Source organism: Sus scrofa, chromosome 13 (assembly GCF_000003025.6).
Source record: "Sus scrofa isolate TJ Tabasco breed Duroc chromosome 13, Sscrofa11.1, whole genome shotgun sequence".
Taxonomy (NCBI): domain Eukaryota; kingdom Metazoa; phylum Chordata; class Mammalia; order Artiodactyla; family Suidae; genus Sus; species Sus scrofa.
Window position 1 is genome coordinate 161,199,822 of NC_010455.5, and position 21,320 is coordinate 161,221,141.

At 36.9% G+C, this 21,320-nt stretch overlaps 1 protein-coding gene across 1 annotated transcript; it reads right to left on the bottom strand.

Annotated features, from left to right (window-relative positions):
- LOC110256237 (olfactory receptor 5H2-like) lies at positions 9,156-10,106 on the bottom strand. The gene has a single exon (XM_021068870.1). It carries the CDS (start codon positions 10,083-10,085, stop codon positions 9,156-9,158), a length of 930 nt encoding a protein of 309 aa, XP_020924529.1. The 5' UTR covers positions 10,086-10,106.

Here is a 21,320-nt window from a genome sequence, read left to right on the forward strand (position 1 = left end):
TTATTTAACATATATATCTTATTTTGTGAAATCTGTCCAAAGGTTTTGCCCATTTTTAATCAAGTTGTATAGTTTCTTGTTATAGTCTTTTGAGAATTTTCCATATATCCCAGATACAAGGCTTTTATAAAAATTTGTAAGTTGCAAAATATATGAGTTTTCTCTAGGATCTTGATTTATTTCCCTGGTGTAAATATCACACTGGTTCACCATGCTGATTCGACTTAGCAAGAAATAGCAACTCCTGTAGACTTATTGGTAGACATTTGCAGCAAGAAGGTGAAAAATGCATCTATCAAAAATCCAGGGTCATTTAACTCAGTGACATTTCTAGGGGTTCACTAGTCTGGGTCATGGGAAGATATACCTTCTATGGGGAAGGATAAGGTTTTGTATCTGCCACATCTTACAACCACAAAGAGGCACAACACCTAGTGCCCATCTGTGGATTATCGGGCAACACCATCTGCCTCTGGGTGTGCTATTGCAACACATTTAACAAGTATCCAGAAAAGCTGCTAGGTTTAAGTGGGGCTCAAAATAGAAGAAGGATTTGCCAAGGATAAGGGCTGCAGTGCAAGCAGTTCTGCCACTTGAGCCACATGACCCAGCACAGAGAATGGTGGTCAGAGTGGTAGTAGCAGCTAGCGATGCTGCTTAGAGCCTTGGGGGTGTCTGTAGGTTAAAATCTGGACAGACTTATGTTTGGAGCAAAGCCCTGCCATTCACTGCCAATAACTATTCCCTGTAAGAAAAACAACTATTGGTCTGCTACTGGGCCTTATTAAGGGGACTGAATGCTTAACCATGGGCCACGAGTTTTCTATGGGATCAGAGCTGCATTTCATGAACTTGGTGTTACATGGCCCACCAAGCTATAAAATGGGCAGGACAGGGTTTTCCTTTATCAAGTGGAAGTGGTACGTTCACTCTCTGGTCTGAGTAAGCCCTGAGGGCACCAGTAAGTTTCTCTATCCCAGCCTGCACTATGGCCTCATGATGGTGTGGACAGTGTTCTCTGTAATAAATAGAGAAATATATTACCTGGACCCTGATTTACCAATGAATCTGTACCACATGCCAACACCTTTTGAGAGTGGACAACTGCAGCACTATCAACATTCTCTGTGACATCCATGTAGGACTGTCGTGATGGAATATCCTCATACTGGGCAAAACTTTGAGTGTTCTACCTAGAAGAAGATTTATGATGATATAATGATCATGGGCTTTAGCCAGTGGTTTAGCTGGAGGGTAAGGGACTTTGAAGAATGATATTGGAAAATTATACCAAAGAAACCTGTGAAAGAAATATATGGATGGATCCTTCTAAATGCACAAACCCTTGATATTTTTGTCCCACATGAATGTTCACTAAAGGGTGACTTCAGCAAAGAACGACCTTAAAAATCAAATGGCTAGGATAACTCAGTCTCTGGACAACAATCAACATCATTCTTCAGGAATCCCTCTCCTCCTTAAATGGGCCTGTTAAAAAATGGGCCATGATAGCAGAAATGGAAGTTATGCTTGGGCTCAGCAACATGGACTTCCATTCAGCATGGCCAGCTTTGCAAGGCCATTTCTGAGTGCCCCATCTGCCAGCACAGAAAGCAATACTAAGTTTCTAATAATGTACTAGTCTTGGGGTGATTATCCTGCTATCTTGTGACAGATTGATTACTTTGGACAATTTTCCATCCTGAAAGGATCAGTGTTTTATTCTTATGAGAATAGACACTCTAGATACATATTTTCCTTCCTTCCTTGTCATCAGTGCTTCTGCCAAAACACCAATCTGTGGACCTAGAGAATTTTCATCCACTGTCATGATATTTCATACAGCATTGCTTCTGATCAAGGAATTGACTTCACAGCAAATGAAGTGTGGTAATGACTCAATTATTATGAAATTAGCTTATTTACTGTGTTCCCTAGAAATCCTGCAGCAGCTAGTTCAAGAGAATGGTTGAATAGACTTTTAGAACTTAGTTATAGCACTTCTTGGATGACAATACCATGAAAACTCAAGTTTCTTCAGAAAACTGTAATATTTTAAATCAACACATAGTATTGGAATCAAGGGTAGAAACAGAAGTGGTGCCTCACCTTCTGAGCTTTCTTTGCTGTTCCACTGATCTATGTGTCTGTTTTCATGCCAGTACCATACAGTTTTGATTAGTGTAGCTTTGTAATATTGTCTGAAATGAGGGCGTATGTTACCGCAGCTTTGTTCTTTCTTAAGATTTTTTAGCTATTTGAGCTCTTTTGTATTTCCATACAAATTTTTAAATTATTTGTTCTGATTCTGTGGCAATTGTCATTGGTATTTCATCAGAATTGTCTTGACTGTAGAAATTGCTTTGGATGTCATGGTTAGTTTAACAATATTCATTCTCAGTCTGACAGTAGACTGGGCCTTTCCCTGGAGTTCCCTAGGGCTTGTGCCTTCTCACTGGTGGATGGAGCTGGGGCCTGGGCTCTCTGACTGCAGAGGCCTGGGGCTCTCCATATTTAATGCCTGTGTGCTGGTGTGTGGGTCCAGGTCCTAAGCCCCCTGGTGAACATTCCTGTGTGATATTTTGTATGGAACTTTTAAGAATGGAATCTTTATAGCCCAAACTCTGGATCATCCAAAAGTGATCCTGGTGGCCTTCAGAGTCAAGCATTCTGGGAACTCATTTTCCTGATGTAAAATGCCCAGGGTGGGGAGCCTAATGTGGGACTCACCCTTCACTCTTTGGAGAGAACCTCTGCAATTGTAATTATTCTCCCAGTTGTGGATCACTCACTGAGGAGCATGTGTCTCGACTATACAACTGCTTGTTCCCCCTTCTGTCTTGTGGGGATTCCTTCTTTTTATCTTTAGTTGTAGAAGATCTATCCTGGTTGATTCTGGTCTTTCTCATTAATAGTTGTTCCCTAAAGAGTTTTAATGTTTGTGTGTCCATGAGAGAGCATGAGCTCACAGTCTTCCTGCTTTGCCACCTTGGCCTAGGTGTGCTATTGTCTTCACTTAAAGTTTATTTACAGTTTAAGGATTGTGTATGGGCACCAAGTTGGCAACAGGGAGACTGGAAATACTTTATGTGTCAAGTTGATATGGCCTAGGGATGCCTATCTATCTGTTTAGACATTATTTTTATTTGTGTGTTTGAGGATAATTCTATTAAAGTTTAGTAAAGTTGATGGCCAGCCCTTTGTTGGCCATCATCTACCCCATTGTGGGCCTGAGTGGGACAAAAAGGTAGAGGAAGACTGATTAATTAGAATTATGAATCTTATTTTGCCCTCAGTGCTCTTCATTCTCAGGTTTTCAGACATGAACAGTAATCTATACCATTAGCCCTCCTATTCTCTAGCTTTATAACTACCATCAGCTTCCCTGAGTCTCTGTCTTGCTGATACCAGATGATGGGACTTCTTAGCATCAGTAAATATGTAACACAGTATCTTATAACAAACATGTGTGTATATATATATATATATATATATATATATATGTAGATATAATAGAGATATAAATTCATCTAGATTAATCTATATATTGTGGGGGGTGGGTATGGATATATATATATATATCCATGCTGTTATTTTTATTACTCTGGACAATCCTGACTAATACCAAGACTCACTGTAGATTTAGTGAATGTTTTTATATTAAGAAACAGAGAGAAATACAATGGACTTGCTAGCCATTATCCTTAAATAAGGCTGATTTAGAACCTTCTCAAACAAGATATCATCATATTGTCATAACATAAGGAATAACTCACAAATGAAATTTCTTTAAGAATGAAGGTCAAAGTTCCATCCATGTTGCTGCAAATGGCATTATTTGGTTCTTTTTTATGGCTGAGTAGTATTCTATTGTGTATATATACCACATCTTTCTAATCCAATCATCTGTCAATGGACATTTGGGTTGTTTCCATGTCTTGACTATACTGAGTGAAGTAAGTCAGAGAAAGACAAATAACATATGATGTCACTTATATCTGGAGTCTAAGATACTACACAAATGAACCTTTCCACAACAAAGAAAATCATGGTCTTGGAGCACAGGCTTGTTGTTGCCAGGGAGGAGGGGGAGGGATTGGGATGTACTGGGAGTCTCGGGTTAATAGATGCAGGCCATTGCCTTTGGAATAGATGGGCAATGAGATCCTACTGTATAGCACTGGGAATTATGTCTAATTACTTCTGATGAGTATATACATGTATATGTAACCGGGTCAACATGCTGTATAGTAGAAAATGTACAGAACACGTAAACCAGCTATAATGAAAAGATAAAAATAAAAATAAAGAAAAAGAAAAAGAATAAAGGTCCAGAAGTTTATATAGCCTTACAACTAATTTTTATGGTTAACAGATATATCTCCCATTAGCTTTATCAACATGATACAATGGGATTTGGATTGGCTATCAATACTGTCAGTCAGGTTCCCCAAGGAAAGTTTATAAAAAGGTCCACAATACTTCATTCTTTGGAAAATATGCCCCATTAAAATCTGTATCCAGGGGGTTCCCATTCTAGCTCAGTGGTTAACAAACCCAACTTGTATCCATAAGGATGCAGGTTCAATCCCTGGCCTTGCTCAGTGGGTTAAGGATCCAGCATTGCCATGATCTGTGGTGTAGATCATAGATGGGGATTAGAACTGCATTGCTCTATCTGTGGTACAGGCCTTCACTACAGCCCCTATTTGACCCCTAGCCTGGGAACCTCCATGTGCATGGGTGTGGCCCTAAAAAAAAGACAAAAAAAATCTTTAGCCAACTGCCTAAAATTAGAAGGAAAGTATAAAACCTAGAGTGGATATCTTTAGGATATTTACACAGTGCTTTTTAAGTAGGGAATAGAAACCCCATTTTGACTTGTCTCTAACATCTTGATTTTAAAATATTTACTTCACTGAATATTAAAAAGAGTAGTTATTTCATACAGTCCCAAAACAAGAACAATAACATTTGTACAGAAATTCTCATGACAGAGCCTGCTAGTGTTTGTTTCCACAAGCTGCCCAGGTGATTCCAAGGCACACTAAACTTTAAGAACCACTCTATTAGAGAAAAACAACAACAAAAAAAGGAAGACTGGAGTACAGGGGGATTCATATATACCTAATATATAGCCTATACCCTGTAAATTATGCTACAGCTAGTTCACAATTCTGAATGAGAAATACTGTTATAATCTGATGGTATTTGTTTCTACCTAATTTTAAGTATATTGGCTCATTAAACACAGCCTAGCATAATGTTGTCAGGAATTCTCAACTGCACAAGGTATTATAAAATGATGAGAAAAAATGTTTCTACATATACATAGAGAGGAACTATGAACTCTTTTAACTCTCCAACGTATGAAAAATCTGTATATTTTGATTATAAAGAGTATTTCTATTATATTATTAGTATTTACAGAGGGTGGTTTTGTTAAATATTATCAGTGTTCCAGGCAGTATATGAATTTAGCATTGTAATGTTATATTTTTCATTTAAAGACCGTTAAGTAATACATATATCACATTAGTTTCTTTTTATGGAAATATGCAACATGCTGTATAGTAGAAAATGGACAGAACACTGTAAACAAAATACGGTATTCATATAGGTTTATATTTTAAATCTTTCCAAACATGCCACTGAAATGACATATATGATACACAAAAATGAAAATGTACATATATATATAAAACCAAAGTGTAAACGGGAACATATCAGTGAAGAGATTTCGGTAAATTTTTGGAAGGCATAAATTAGTTGGGATTTTTATGAAAAACATGTAAAAGCAGTAGAATCTCTACATTAAACAGACAAGTTCAAAAGAAAGCTACATAGGAGACTGGATTTCTGAGACCCCCAATTTAATATCCACCTAACCATTTTTTTAGTATCCACCTAACTTAAAAAAAAAAAGGACTTGGCAGGTAAGCACACCATGCTCATATACTAAGCTTGCTGTCACCCTTTTCATTCAACACAAGGCCAATTAGTGAAGCATTTCTATAAATTTCAAAGAAATACACACCAGTTGCTTATATTAGCAATGTAGTCTTTGGGTCATGACAATGCACAAACAAATGATTAGACAACTTACAGGATAAAAGGCAGAACCATGGGAATGTTATACAGCAACAGAAATTGGCAAGCTAAGAACAAATGCATTATCATGGATTCTCTACTAAAGAATAAAAAAAGCTTTTGTACTGGATGCACCTATTTCTTTCTGTGGTTTGGGAATATCCCTCAGGTTGCAAAAAGAAATCAGATGACCTAATCGGTATTGTGACCTGCACCTCCAGAAATATGTAATAATGCTATTTTCTGTAAATACTTATATAGTTTGTTTCTTTAATTCAGACATCTAACTAACGGTCTTTGAATATGTCCATGAATTAATCTTCATGATAAGAACAAGATTAATTCACTTTAGGTATATGATCCTTGTGATGGTCTTGAAAGAAACTTAAGAAGGTGATCTGGCATATAGTAGCCATCCCAGGACCAGTAATCTCCCTGGGCTTCGTACAAGATTGAAAACAAGTGAACAAGTGACAGAGTCCTTCTTCATTTGCTATATTTGTGTTATCAGATTCATTTCATTTTTATATTTCATAAATACTTGCATAGAACCTCATGAATGTAAGCAACTGTGCTATGAGCTACAAAAGACTGAAAGAATATTATGTCTTCTAAATTGCAGTGTAAATTTTCAGGCCAAAAATGAGTATTATGCAAATTTATTTTTGGCCTAAAATTACAAATAAACTACTCAAAGGTACAAACGAGGAAGCATTCCTATTCTATTTGAGGTAATCTGGAAATGCATTGTGGAAGCTGTGATATTTAGGTAGACCTTGAAGAAAGGAACATTACAATCTCAGATGGAGACAGATCCATCTGAGGGGAGCACCTGTATGCAGACACCTGAAAGAATAAAACCATGTACATGAGAGGAAGGTGTTTCAGAATGGCTTTATTAATTCATTTTGGATACAACATAGAGTCTATTAGGACAATTTTAGAAGAATATACTTCAGAGTTAAATCAAGACTGGGGGGAAGGACTTTAAATAATGTCAACATAAGCAAATATAGGGCAGTACATCTATATATAGACGGAGCTATATCTATATACATGGTTATATATCATGTAATCTATAAATATGTGAGCAAATTACATATACATTCACATATATGAAATTCTGAATATGTATACCATATATACACATATTATATAGTAGAAATTATAATCCACTAAGCATGATTGAAGACGGTTATTATTTACTCAGAATTCTGTTCATAAAATAACTTGCAATGTTTGAGAAGTAAGAGAATAGAAACAGGATATAGGAGAAGTAAGAAGACAATTGTAAATTACAGATGTGAGTAGTTTTAGGATGAGTGTGTTGTCAGTAGTATATAAATCAGTGATAAGGTTGAAAAAGTCAGAGATGAACCTAAAGATGAATCACTTATTCATAGAGTATATGGTGAGACAAAAGGTGACATTTAAGTTTTTGGGAGCACAAAACACTCAAACTCTTGCTCATTTTCATGTCTTTCTTGGGTACCCACTGACTGCTCTGATATCATATGATCTTAACATTACCTGAAGACTTTTGCTCTCAACAGCATAGTCCAGTAAACTTTACATATTCCTTCTTTTTTTCTATTCAGTTTCAAGATTTTAAAATAGTTAGATAATAGAAACCATTTCCTCCCTAATCTGTCACTTTTTCCTCCCAGGTCCATCCTAATTAAATCCACCGTCTCATCTCTTAGCTTTCTGAATCAGTGAGAGAGAAGTTTTCCTCTCACTGTCTTGGTGATTTCAGGGAGACAGCAAGGAGTGATGGCTTGAAATGGGATCTTAATTATCTGCTCATAAGTTAAACCTGTGCAGCCTGGGTGAAAAATGGGAATACCAGCCACCAGAGCAGCTAGAGGCTAAAAGCAGAATTGTCCTGATTCTTGCCTCCTATAGAAAGCAAGAATGTTTCAAGGTGGCAAAGGCTCCTAAAAGCAGGTACCAATTCTATTCTTAAAATCCCATTACAACATGTGGGAGAGCACACAAAGAAGTGGTCTATTTTTCTAAGGCAGAAGCAAAGCAGTAATGCACACCCAAAGGAAAAGTGTGGTTGTGGGTATTCCCTTGAAAGAGAAGCATGCCAGAGAGGTGATTTAATTCACTCAGGCAGGACAGTTCTTCCAGGTCTTTCTTTTCCTTTGGCTAATTATCTTGTTTTACTTCTCATAGCTGACCAGACGCAGGGCCCTCCACAATATACATGAACATTTTTGGGCCAAGATTGATTCCAGAGTGAAGAATTATGGGATGGTATCAGGACATATCATGAACTGACATCCTCTCCCTTTTTGACCCTAGGAATCTTTCTCCACATGTGTCAGTCTCCTTAACCCCAAGGATAGGAAGTATGTGATCTTTTGCCCAAGCAGGACTTAACCTTCTCTCTGCCCCTGACATTACCATTGTTTAAGGTATCCATAGAAGACAAATTCTGGTTATTTATCTTGCTCCTGTTATTATTTCTAACTCGAAGTATAAATAGGTGGCTGGTCATAAATGTCTATACCAGAGACCACCTATCTCCTGCTTCAAGAAGTATAAACAAGAGGCTAGTTGTAAATGTCTATCCAGAAGCCCATATATCTCCTGCCTCATTGGGACAGACTTCTGTTCTCTCAAATAAAATCCTGGCTCCACTGTGGTATATAGTATGAGTAATAGGTAGTATGCATCTCCAGGTTGCATGGTTCTAGTACTCTCAAATACATCATATGTATATTTATTTTCAAGGTAATTACACTAGCATGGTGCTTAGTGCATATATCAAGTCACATTGATAACATATGCATAAAATATTTTAACAATAATTTATTCTCTTCATTTATTCTAGTATGAGATGAGTACTTGGTTAAAAATTATTCTGTGTTTTCTAAGTTTTTAATAGCATATGTATGTACTGTAAGATGTTTACTAATACTTCCACCTTAAGGCATTAAAACTCTAAGGCAATAGTAAATGGAAAAAACTTTGAACACTAATCAACACATAGCGACATCTAATCTCCACAGTTATATGACTGTTTAAATGAAGGAAGACTGGTATTAGTATGAGTTCTAAGCATTTCTCTTCAACATTTTTGTTAATGAATCTATAACTTTCTTATTTCTCAAGCTATAGATAACTGGATTTAATACAGGAATTATGATGCTGTAAAATATAGAGTCTACCATATCTTGAGAATCTGCTTGTAAAGATGCTGGGCGCACATACATGAAGAGAAGAGGCCCATAGTATAAAGAGACAGATAGGAGGTGGGCTCCACAGGTGGAGAAGGCCTTCTTTATGCCTTGCATGGACTTCTTTTTTAATATTGTAAAGAGGACAAGTGTGTAAGAGACAAGAACAACTAAAATGGTAAACACCTGTATTGACCCAGAGAAAATAAATACCATCAAAAAATTAATGGATGGATCAGTACAGGAAATCTTAAACAATGGTATGAGGTCACAGTAAAATTGATGTATTATGATGGAATTACAGAAGGTTAATCTGAATAAAAAAGCATTATGAATTATGGCATGGAAAAGGCCACCTAAAAATGACCAAATTAACAGCCAAATGCATAGTCTATTGTTCATAATTACTGGATACAGTAATGGTTTGCATATGGCCACATAGCGATCATATGCCATTGTTGCCAGCAAAAAACATTCTGTGGTTATACAGACTGCAAAGGAAAAAAATTGTACTTGGCATTCAGTGAAAGAGATCATTTTGTTCTTGGTAAAGAAGTTGACCAGCATCTTGGGGGTCACTGTGGATGATAACCAAGCATCAACAAAGGCCAAATTCCCAAGGAATAAGTACATGGGGATGTGAAGGTGAGGGTCATTGCAGATGAGAGCAATCAGACCAAGGTTTCCCATGAGGGTGATGAGGTATATAATCAAGAACAGCAGGAACAGGGGGATTTGCCACTCTGGTTGATATGTAAGTCCTGTGAGAACAAATTCTGTCAGCAATGTTGTATTTCCCTTTTCCATCTCCTCACTAGGTGTTGCCTGAAATAAATGGGGTAAATCAAAGGAAAAGTCACTGAAAAATTATAATATAAACATATTGGAGAACAGAGACAAAAATGCATATCATAATTCCCTCTTAAGTTTGTTTATTACATACATAATATGGGATTTATTTGGGAGGATGGACTTAAATGATTTTTGAAACCCAAAAACCGTGAAAGAGTCAACAGATTTAAAAATGAAAGACATTCTAAATATCTTCCAAATTTATGGGAATATTATGGAGTGTTATAGGGAATTCTCTGTCTGGGAAAGGACTATCTGATCAAAGAAAAGTAAGTTTGAAAGGCTTGGGTAATACAATGAATTGAAGGGCATGCAAAGGATCTTGAACAATAATAAATCAGGATGTAAGTATGCACTGAAAATGAGAGATAGGAATGGCACAGTAAGGATTTTTTTTTTTAAAAATACATTATGGTAGTATAGAAACTAGGCTGCAGGGTATGGAAATTATAGTCAGGAATACTGGTCAGGGATCTGTTACTCTTGTCTACTGGTTTCTAAACGAGTTTACACATCAGAATTGTCTAAGCAAATTTTTGTGCAAAATATAGATTGTGAGGTTTTACTGTCAAGATTGGTTTAGTGTGTAAAGAATTAAATCTAATAATTTACATTTTTAATTGTTCCTGAAGAAATTCAAAATCCTGTGAAGTACCTAGTGTATAGGTGAAATGATATTGACAGTGATGAGAATGATGAGGAGATAGATGCAAAGGAATTAAGAATGTACAGTCACTCCATTGGTGACATGTTGGATGTGAAAGAGGCAGTCAGTGGAGTTCCCATCGTGGTGCAGTAGAAATGAATCTGACTAGGAACCATGAGGTTGCAGGTTCAATCCCTGGCCTCGCTCAATGGATTAAGGATCCTGCATTGGTGTAGGTCACAGAAGCTGCTCTGATCTGGCATTGCCATGGCTGTGGTGTAAGCTGGCAGCTATAGCTCTGAATAGACCCCTAACCTGGGAACCTCCATATGTCGTGGGTGCATCACTAAAAAGAAAAAAGACCAAAAAAAAGGTGGTAGTAAGTGAAGGATAGATGAGGCATTTGGTGACCAGATAGGTTTTCATTAAAAATTGATTGAGAACTCAGAGGCGGTGGACAGTTTGTGGAGATTATGCCCTCTGAACATTTGGGGGATACATGATTTGTGGTATGAGTCTAGTAGAGCTTAATAGAAATAGTGACTTGGGAGTGATTGAGAGTGTCTTAAGCCATACTTAATTGTAAACTATCAATTGAAGAGTGTGCATGAAGTAAAAAGAATAATGAGGAACAAAACCTAAGAAAGCATATTAAAGTGGCCATAGAGGATGTATGTCTTTTCAAGACTGCCAAATCTGACCATCTTTTCTAACCCATACTCTGCTGGCAGTTTAACACCTACTGTAGGAGCCAAAAACAGCCAGAAACTGACTTCCCCATTGCCCTTGCACGTAGAGTTAGAGAATTTGATGTAGGTTTGACAAATCAAACCCACCCATGCTGGATTTCGAATTTGGAGTGACCGTGACAAAAGGGCAAAAGAGAATTTTGTTTACTAAAGTAGCCAAAGCAGCAACAGGACAAATACAGCAAATGCATCCTTCATCCACACCAGTGGCACTCAGCATGAGCCATGGTGTCCAATACAGCAGCAGAGACCTCATGGGGCAAAGGCTGTGACATGATTTCCGCTATTGACTGACTGCCATGCTTGTTTTTATTGCTGCCCATTTTTGTCTAGCTGATTCCTCTAATCTCACTGCCATTTCCATGTTAGAGACAATTTCATTCAAAAAAGCATTTCATATTGTATTCAGTATCCCTGGCTGGCAGTAATAAAGACAGGGAAAGACCGTAAGAGCATAATGATCAGAAAAGCAGGGGTAACTGAAGAGCAGAGTGTTATGAACATAAAGAAAAGAAATATACTCAAGAAGAACAAAGAAAATCACAGGGCAGTGGCCAAAATAGATGCTGTGATGGGTCAAGGAATGAACAGAATGTCAGTGAGCATGAAAATTGAGAGATATTTTAGTGGATTTGGTGAGAGCAATTTGCATTATGTGAGAGAAATGGGACCAGAGAATAATGAGAACTGAAAGGCAAACAAGTGGTACAACAGTGAGGAGAATGAAATGGAGAATTCAAGTTGTTAACGTTCACTGCCTGTAGAGAGATTGAAAAATTTCATTTTAAGAAAAGTTTTCAAAAGAAAGGAGAGAAGAGGAGGGGATTAGGAAGAGAAAGGAGGCATTCATAGAGAAATGGAAAGAAATTTTAAGTGGATGAAAAACATCATAAAAATAGAGGGAGAGAAACAGGAAGAAAATAATAGAATCCTAGATGGATAAGTGTAGGAACGACAAGCCACAGAAGAGGAGTAAGGGGTCTGGGTCAGAGAAAGTCTGAAGTTGTTAAAAAAGGCATGGCTGTGATGTAGAGTTTACATATTTATCCTAATCCTAGTTTTCATTAAAATTTGTCAATACTGGAAATAATTTCTTTTTCCTTTATGGAAAATCTCAAGTTTGTTTTCCTGTGGAATTTGTATATGAAAGAAAATTTTAATTTAAATTTTACCTTTGGAAGTTCCCATCATGGCTCGGTGATAATGAACCTGACTAGTATCCATGAGGACATAGGTTCGACCCCTGACCTTGCCCGGTGGGTTAAGGATCTGGCATTGCTATGAGCTTCAGTATAGGTTGCAGATGTGGCTCAGATCTGGCATTGCTGTGGCTGCATAGACCAACAACTGCAGCTCCAATTGGACCCCTAGCCTGGGAACTTCCATATGCTACAGGTGCAGCCCTATAATCAAATAACAATAATAAAATTTGCCTTTGAAACTTTGTACTGTTCATAAATATGGTATCATTGTGGAAAGTTCTTTCCAAATTTGAGAGGTGCTTTATCTTTGTTATCACAATGGTTAGAACTGAATTTCTGTAGAAATCTTACTCATTTTACTGAGAGCAAGTTTTATCCCCCAAATTTGATTTAGCTGAGTAAAATTGAGCTAACTACTAGAATATAATTTGGGCTCCATAAGTAACCACCAACAATAATTGCAGTAGTTAAGTGTATTTTTATTTGGAAGTGGCTTCCTTCTATACAATCCCAAATCACTTAGGTAATTGAAAATTCCCAAATTCCATATATATGTAGCCCCTTAAATCTTACAATCCTGGAAAAAATAACAGAGAGACATTGTGTGCCTATTTCCTACTGCATGAATATAATATAATGAATGAAATTACTATAAGAAGTGGGAAAAGAACAGAGGAGTTAATATTAAAATGATTTACCTTAGAAATTTTATTAAGGGAATGTGATAAAATTTAATGAAGAAATTTCATACCTAGAACAAAATAATAACTGATTTAACAACAGTTTTAATTGTTTAATGTTTAGTTCACCAAAATTTACCTTATAAAGTCATAACTATGGAAACTTAATAAAACATTTCAAAGGGAAAATTCAGTCCTAAGGCTATTTTCTTATTTATATTATAGTCATTAAAATAAAATATATAGATTATTCAGTTCCCTTGTTCACCTGGCTTTACTGGAATCTTTTAAACCAAATATAAACTTATAACAAATTACACAGTATTTTAACTATATATATATATATGGATAAATATTATCAATTAATTTCTCTTACCTGTAACTTTTAAGAAAATGAGAAAATCCATCAAAGGGTAAGTCTTTCTAAAGTGGAAAAAAAAATTCATACCACAAGAGTGATGATAACACCAGTAGCAATTCTTTGCATACAGATTAATCTTGGAGTATAGAGTTCCCAAAATCAGAAAAAAAAAACTGTATGTATAAATTTGTTTTGAAACCAAGAGTCAGACAGTTGAACTACTCTGCTTTTGCCAGAAGGGGAGGGAAGTAAAGAATGAAAATTCCCCTAATAGCACCCATGTATTCCCTTTAGGATAAAATTAGGCTCTTCTACTGGGCATTATAAATTTGGACATGTAGGAGAAGTCTACAATGTCCCTCAGAGCATTATAGATGCTGAAATCGTAAACATCAAGTCATTGTAGACAGTTCCAGTTTTAACAATTGAAATTGCATTTTATGCCACTCTTTTCTACCACAGGTGAAATTTCTGACATGTTTAGTCAAACATCTCTTTTATCTATAAATAATTACTCTAGGTGCTTAATTGGTATGGTCTGATCTTAGCTAATCAAACATGATTTTTCAAAAGAATAATGATTTTACTTTTATATACAAATACATTCATCTTTTTTCTTAACTTTTTTGTTCTTTTTTATTTTTATTTATTTTATTTATTTTTATTATAGTTGATTTACAATGTTCTGTCAATTTCTACAGTACAGCAAAGTGACCCAGTCATGCATATATACACATTATATTTCTCACATTATCCTCCATCATGTTCCATCACAAATGACTAGATATAGTTTCCTGTGCTACACAGCAGGATGCCCTTGCCCATCCACTCCAAAAGCAACAGTTTTCATGTACTAACTCCAGACTCCCAATCCATCCAACTCCCTCCTACTCCCCCTGGCAAACACAAATCTGTCCTCCATGACCATGATCTGTATCTCTTTTGTAGATAGGTCATTTGAGGCATATTTTAGACTCCACATATAAGTGATATGATGGCATTATTTTTTCCGTTTTTATGAGCAAGTAGTATTCCACTGCATATATGTAGCATATCTTCTTAATCTATTCACCTGCCACTGGACATTTAAGTTGTTTCCATGTCTTGGCTATTGTGAATAATGCTGCGATGAACTACAGGTGCATATATCTTTTTCAATGAAAGTTCTGTCCAGATATATGCATAGGAGTGGAATTGCTGGGTCAAATGGTACTTCTGTATTTAGTTTTCTGAGGTATTTCCATACTGTTTTTCATAGTGGTTGTATCAGTCTACATTTGCACCAACAGAGAGGAAAAGTTCCCTATTTTCCACACTGTTGCCACCATTGGTTGTTTGACTTCTTAATGATGGCCACTATGGTGTAAGATACTACCTCATTGTTGTTTGATCTGCATTTCTTTAATAATTAGGGATATTGAGCGTTTTTTGTGCCTGCTAGCCATCTATACATCTTCTTTGGAGAAATGTCTATGTACATCTTCCAGCTGCTTGCCAATTGGATTGTTTGTTTTTTTGTTTTGAAGTTGTATGAGTTATTTGTATATTTTGGAGATTAAACAGTGCACTGTGAGTTTTCTGCAGTGCAGAAAGGTAACCCAGCCACATATACATATATAAATTCTTTTTTCTGATATTATCATGCTCCACCATAGGTGACTAGATATAGTTCCCAGTTTCTATACAGCAGGATCTCATTGCTTATCCACTCCAAAGGCAATAGTTTGCATTTATTAACCCCAAATTCCCAGTCCATCCTCCTCCCCCACCTCCCCCTTGGCAACCACAAGTCTGTTCTCCATGTCCATGATTTTCTTTTCTGCATAAAGATTCATTTGTGCCATATATTTTATTCCAGATGTAAGTGATAACATACGGTATTTCTCTTTCTGACTTACTTCACTTAGTATGAGGGTCTTCTGGTTCCATCCGTGTTGCTGCAGATGGCATTATTTTGTTCTTTTTATGGCTGAGTAGTATGCCATTATGGATATGCACCAGATCTTCTTAATCCATTCATCTCTTGATGGACATTTAGGATGTATCTTGGCTATTGTGAATAGTGCTGCAATGAACATGCAGGTGCATGTGTCTTTTTCAAGGAAATTTTGCTGGATACATGCCCAAGAGTGAGATTTCTGGGTCATATGGTGGTTCTACATATAATTTTCTAAGGTACCTCCATAGTGTTTTCCATAGTGGTTGTACCAATTTACATTTTCACCAAGATTGCTGAAGGGTTCCCTTTTCTCCACACTCTCTCCAGCATTTGTTATTTGTGGGCTTATCAATGATGGCCTTTCTAACTGATGTAAGGAGGTGCCTCATAGTAGTTTTGATTTGCATTTCATAATAATCAGGGATGTTGAGCATTTTTTCATGTGCTTGTTGGCCATCTGTATATCTTCCTTGGAAAAATGTCTATTCAGGTCTTTTGACCATTTTTTGATTGGGTTGTTGTCTTTTTTGCTGTTGAGTTATATAACTTGTTTGTGTATTCTAGAGATTAAGCCCTTGTTAGTTGCATCATTTTAAACTATTTTCTCCCATTCCCTAGGTAGTCTTTATTTTTCTGGTTTCCTTTGCTGAGCAAAAGCTTGTCCATTCGATTAGGTCCCATTGGTTTATTTTTGCTTTTATTTCTCTTGCTTTGGGAGACTGACCTGAGAAAACATTTGTAAGGTTGATGGCAGAGAATGTTTTGCCTATATTCTCTTCTAGGAGTTTTATGGTGTCTTGGCTTATGCTGAAGTCTTTAAGACTTTTTAACTTTATTTTTGTGCATGGTGTGAAGGTGTGTTCTACTTTCATTGATTTACATGTGGCTGTCCAGTTACCCACCACCACTTGCTGAAAAGCCTGTCTTTTTCCCATTTTATATTCTTGCCTCCTTTGTCAAATATTACTTGCCTGTAGGTGTCTGGGTTTATTTATGGGTTATCTACTCTGTTCCATTGGTCTATATGTCTGTTTTGGTACCAGTACCGCACTGTCTTGTTTGCTGTGGCTTTATAATAGTGCCTGAAGTATGGGGGAGTTATGCCTCCTGCTTGGTTTTTGTTCCTCAGGATGGCTTTGGCAATTCTGAGTCTTTTGTGGTTCCATATAAATTTTTGGATTGTTCTAGTTCTGTGAAAAATGTCATGAGTAATTTGATAGGGATTGCATTGAATCTGTAGATTGCTTTGGTTCCAACCCATGAGCATGGTATATCATTCCATTTCTTTACATCTTCTTTAATTTCCTTGATTAATGTTTTATAATTCTCAGCATATAAGCCTTTCACCTCCTTAGTCAGGTTTATTCCCAGATATTTGATGTCTTGGGAGTGCAGTTTTAAAATGTATTTTCATATTCCTTTTCTAATATTTCATTTTTAGTATACATAAATGTGACTGATTTCTGGATATTAGTCTTATATCCTGCTACTTTGCTGAATTTATTAATAAGCTCAAGTAATTTTGGGTTTGAGGCCTTAGGGTTTCTTATAAGTAGTATTATGTCATCTTCATGCAATGACAATTTTACCTCTTCTCTTCAATTTTCATACCTTTTCTTTCTTTTGTTTATCTGATTGCTGTGAATAAGACTTCCAATACTACATTGAATAACAGTGGTGAGAGTGAGAAACCTTGTCTTGTTCTAAGTTTTAGTGGGAAGGCTTTTTGCCGTTGAGAGTTATATTTGCTGTGGTTTTGTCATAAATGGCTTTGATTACGATAAGGTATGTTCTCACTCTATACCCACTTTGGTAAGAATTTTTACCATGGATGGATGTTGGACTTTGTCAGATCCTTTTTCTGCATCTATTGAGATGATCATGTGGTTTTTGATTTTTCTTTTGTTATGTGGTATATGACGTTCTTTGATTTGTACATGTTGAACCATCCTTGTGCCCATGGGATGAATCCCACCTGGTCTTGGTGTACGATCTTTTTGATATGTTGCTGGATTCGGATGGCTATATTTTGTTAATAATTTTTGCGTCTATATTCATCAAAGATATTGACCTATAGTTTTCTTTTTTGGTGGTGTCTTTGTCTGGTTTTGGAATTAGGGTGACCGTGGCATCATAGAATGTCTTTGGGGGTATGCCTTCTTCTTCAACCTTTTGAAAAAGTTTAAGGAGGATGGATATAAGTTCCTCTTTGTATGTTTGGCAGAATTGGCCTGTGAAGCCATCTGGTCATGGACTTTTATTTGTTGCACCCTATCCTACCTATCCCATGCAGAAGGTGATGTACAGGCTGCTTCTAGTTTTAGGGTGCTTGGAAGGGACACTGATCAAATGTCTGGGTGTTGCCCAGAGCATTTGACAGTGTCAGAAGCAGCAGCAGGGTGGGTGTGTTCCCATGGGAGTGAGAGCAACAACAGCTGGTGCTCTGTAGCAATGCCTTCATTTTTGTGACCTCTGAGGTGACTAGGGATGCAGGTAGAGCCCGTTCACAGACCCCTACTGGCGGCAGGCTATGCCTCCCTCTGGTTTCTGAGATGATTGCTGTGGTTTGTCCCTGCCACCTGTAGATCACCTAAGGGGCACCACATCGGATTTAGCCCGCCACTGCCTATAGCCCTAGTAAGAGGTGCCCAGCCACCTGTAGCCCATACAATTGTCTGGTCTACTGTAGCTTAAGCAAGTGGCCTCTGTCACTCGTAGCCTATGCCAGAGGTACCCCACCCTCTGAAAGCATACATAGGGAGATTCCTATGTCAGTCTGCTCCTCCTCTTCTCACCTTCCCCAACAATGGTGGCTTGCTTCTCCTGCAGGCCCAGACCTCCTCCTGGGTTCCCTCTGCTGTGGCATTCACTCCCCAGCCCATAGCACACCATACCCCAGTCTGTGGCACACTGCTCCCTAGCTCCTCAGGCTGTCTCCCCACACCCAATCCTAGTTCTCTCCCTGGCACTGATCTATGGAGCCTGATTCTCTGCCCAGCCCCCACCAGAGCACATCAGACTGTGGTATCCAGGTCGGTGGTGCAGATGATCTGTATGTTTCTCATTCTGCTTTGCCATCCTCAGTCCAGTTGCTGTACATTTCTTGGTGATGTTGAGGCTCCTCCATCTTGGCTGGCCTCCCTGCTGGTTAGGTGGCTTCCCAGTGTGTGGGTTCCTCTTCTCTTTCACAGCTCCCTCTCATGAATGCTGGCCAGTCCTGATTCCTTTCTCTCTCTCTCTTTTATCTTTTTTTTTTGTTTGTTCTACCCAGTTATGTCCAGGGTTTCTTGCCCTTTTGGAGGTTTAAGTTTTTCTGAATATTGAAGAATCCTTGCATCCCTTGAATAAATCCTACTTGATCATGGTATATGATATTTTAATGTATGTTTGTGTGCAGTTTGCTAAATTTTTGTGGATTTTTTCGTCTATGTCCATCAGTGATATTGTCCTGTAATTTTCTTTTTTGTGGTATCTTTGTCTGGTTTTGGTATCAGAATAATCGTGGGTTCATAAAATGAGCTTAGGGTTGTTCCTTCCTCTTCAATTTTCTGGATAAGTTTCAGAAGAAGAGGTGTTAACTCTTCTCTGAATGTTTGGTAAAATTCAGTAGTGAAGCCATCAGGTCCTGGACTTGTGTTTGGGGGAAGTTTTTTAATCATAGTTTCAATTTCAGCACTTGTGATTAGTCTATTCATATATTCTATTTCTTTCTGGTTCAGTCTCGGTAGGTTGCACCTTTGTAAGAATTGGCCCATTTCTTCTAGGTCATCAATTTTATTGTCATACAGTTGTTCACAGTAGTCTCTCATGATCCTTTTTATTTCTGCAGTGTCCATTGTAATTTCTCCTTTTTCATTTCTATTTTTACCAATTTGAACTCTCTCCCTTTTCTTCGTGATGAGTCTGGCTAAAGGTTTATCAATTTTGTTGATCTTTTCACAGAATCAACATCTGGCTTCATTGATCTTCTCAATTGTTTTCTTTGTCTCTATGTTATAAATATCTGCTCTAATCTTTATGATTTCTTTCTTTCTACTAATTTTGGGCTTTGTCTCTTCTTCCTTATCTAGATGTTTAAGGTGTAATTTAGACTATTTATTTGAGGTTTTTTTTACTTTCCTGAGATAAGATTGTATTGACATAGACTTCCCTCTCAGAACTGCTTTTGCTGTGAATTATAGATTTTTGGATTGTTGTATCTTCATTGTCATTTTATGTCTGTGTATTTTATTTTATGTGTTTTGTATTACTTTATGTATTTTATGTATTAATTTATGTATTATGTATTATGCCTATGTTTTGATTTTATGTATGTCATTTTATGTCTATGTATCTTTTAATTTCCTCTTTGATTTCTTCAGTGATCCATTGGTTATTAGTAAATTGCTCAGCTTCCAAGGGTTTGTGTTTTTTGCTGTTTTTTTCTTGCAGTTGACCTCTAGTCTCATAGCATTGTGATCACAGAAAATGCTTGAAATAATTTCAATTTTGTAAATTTACCAAGGCTTGATCTATGGCCCAAGATGTGATCTATCCTGGAGAATGTTACATGTGCCCTTGAGAGAAAAGTATATTCTGCTGCTTTAGGGTGAAAAGATCTATAGCTATCAGTTTGGTCTCATGTATCATTTAAGGCCTGTGTTTCCTTGTTGATTTTCTATCTTGATGATCTGTTCATTGCTTTAACTTGGGTGTTAACATCTCCCACTAGTATTGTGTTACTGTTAATTTCCTGTTTTATGGCTGTTAGCAGTTGCCTTATATGTTGTGCTGCTCCTATGTTGCGTGTAGATATATTTAAAATCATTATTTCTTCTTGTTGTCTCGATCCTTTGATCATTATGCAATTTCCTTCTTTGTCACTTGTGACCTTCTTTATTATAAAATCTATTTTGTCTAATATGAGTAATGCTACTCCTGCTTTTCTATAATTGCCATTTGCATGCAATATATACTTCCATCCCCTCAGTTTAAATTTGTATGTGTCCTTATATTTCAAGTGGGTCTCCTCTAGACAACATATTTATAGGTCTTGTTTTTGAATCCGTTCAGCCAGTTTTTTTTTTCAATTGGAGCGTTTAATCCATTTATGTTATTTTGGATAAATATGTATTTATTGTCATTTACGTAATTTTTGGGGGGACATTGCTATATTGGTCTTTTTTCTTCCCTTTTTTCTTGTCTTTTGTTTTGGTTTGCTGACCATCTTTAGTGTTATGTTTAGCTTCTTTCTTCTTTTTTATGTGTACTTCCAGCATAGTTATTTGATTTGTGGTTCCCATTACATTTTTATATGCCCACCTATATGTGTGCAGAATATTTCCGCTTGCTGGTCTCTTAATTTCAAATGTATTTTAAATGTTCTGCATTTGTCCTCTCTTCTTCTCATGCTTGCTAGTTTATATACCATATTTGTCAATGGGGCATTTCCTACTTTTATATTATCTTTGCCTTTACTGGTGAGCTTTTTTGTTTGTAATATTCTTGTTTCTATTTGTGGCTTTTCCTTTTTTGCTTAGAGAAGTTCCTTTAGTAGTTGATGTAGAGCTGCTTTGGAGGTGCAGAATTTTCTTAGTTTTGGCTTGTCAGTAAAGCTTTTGATCTCTCCATCAA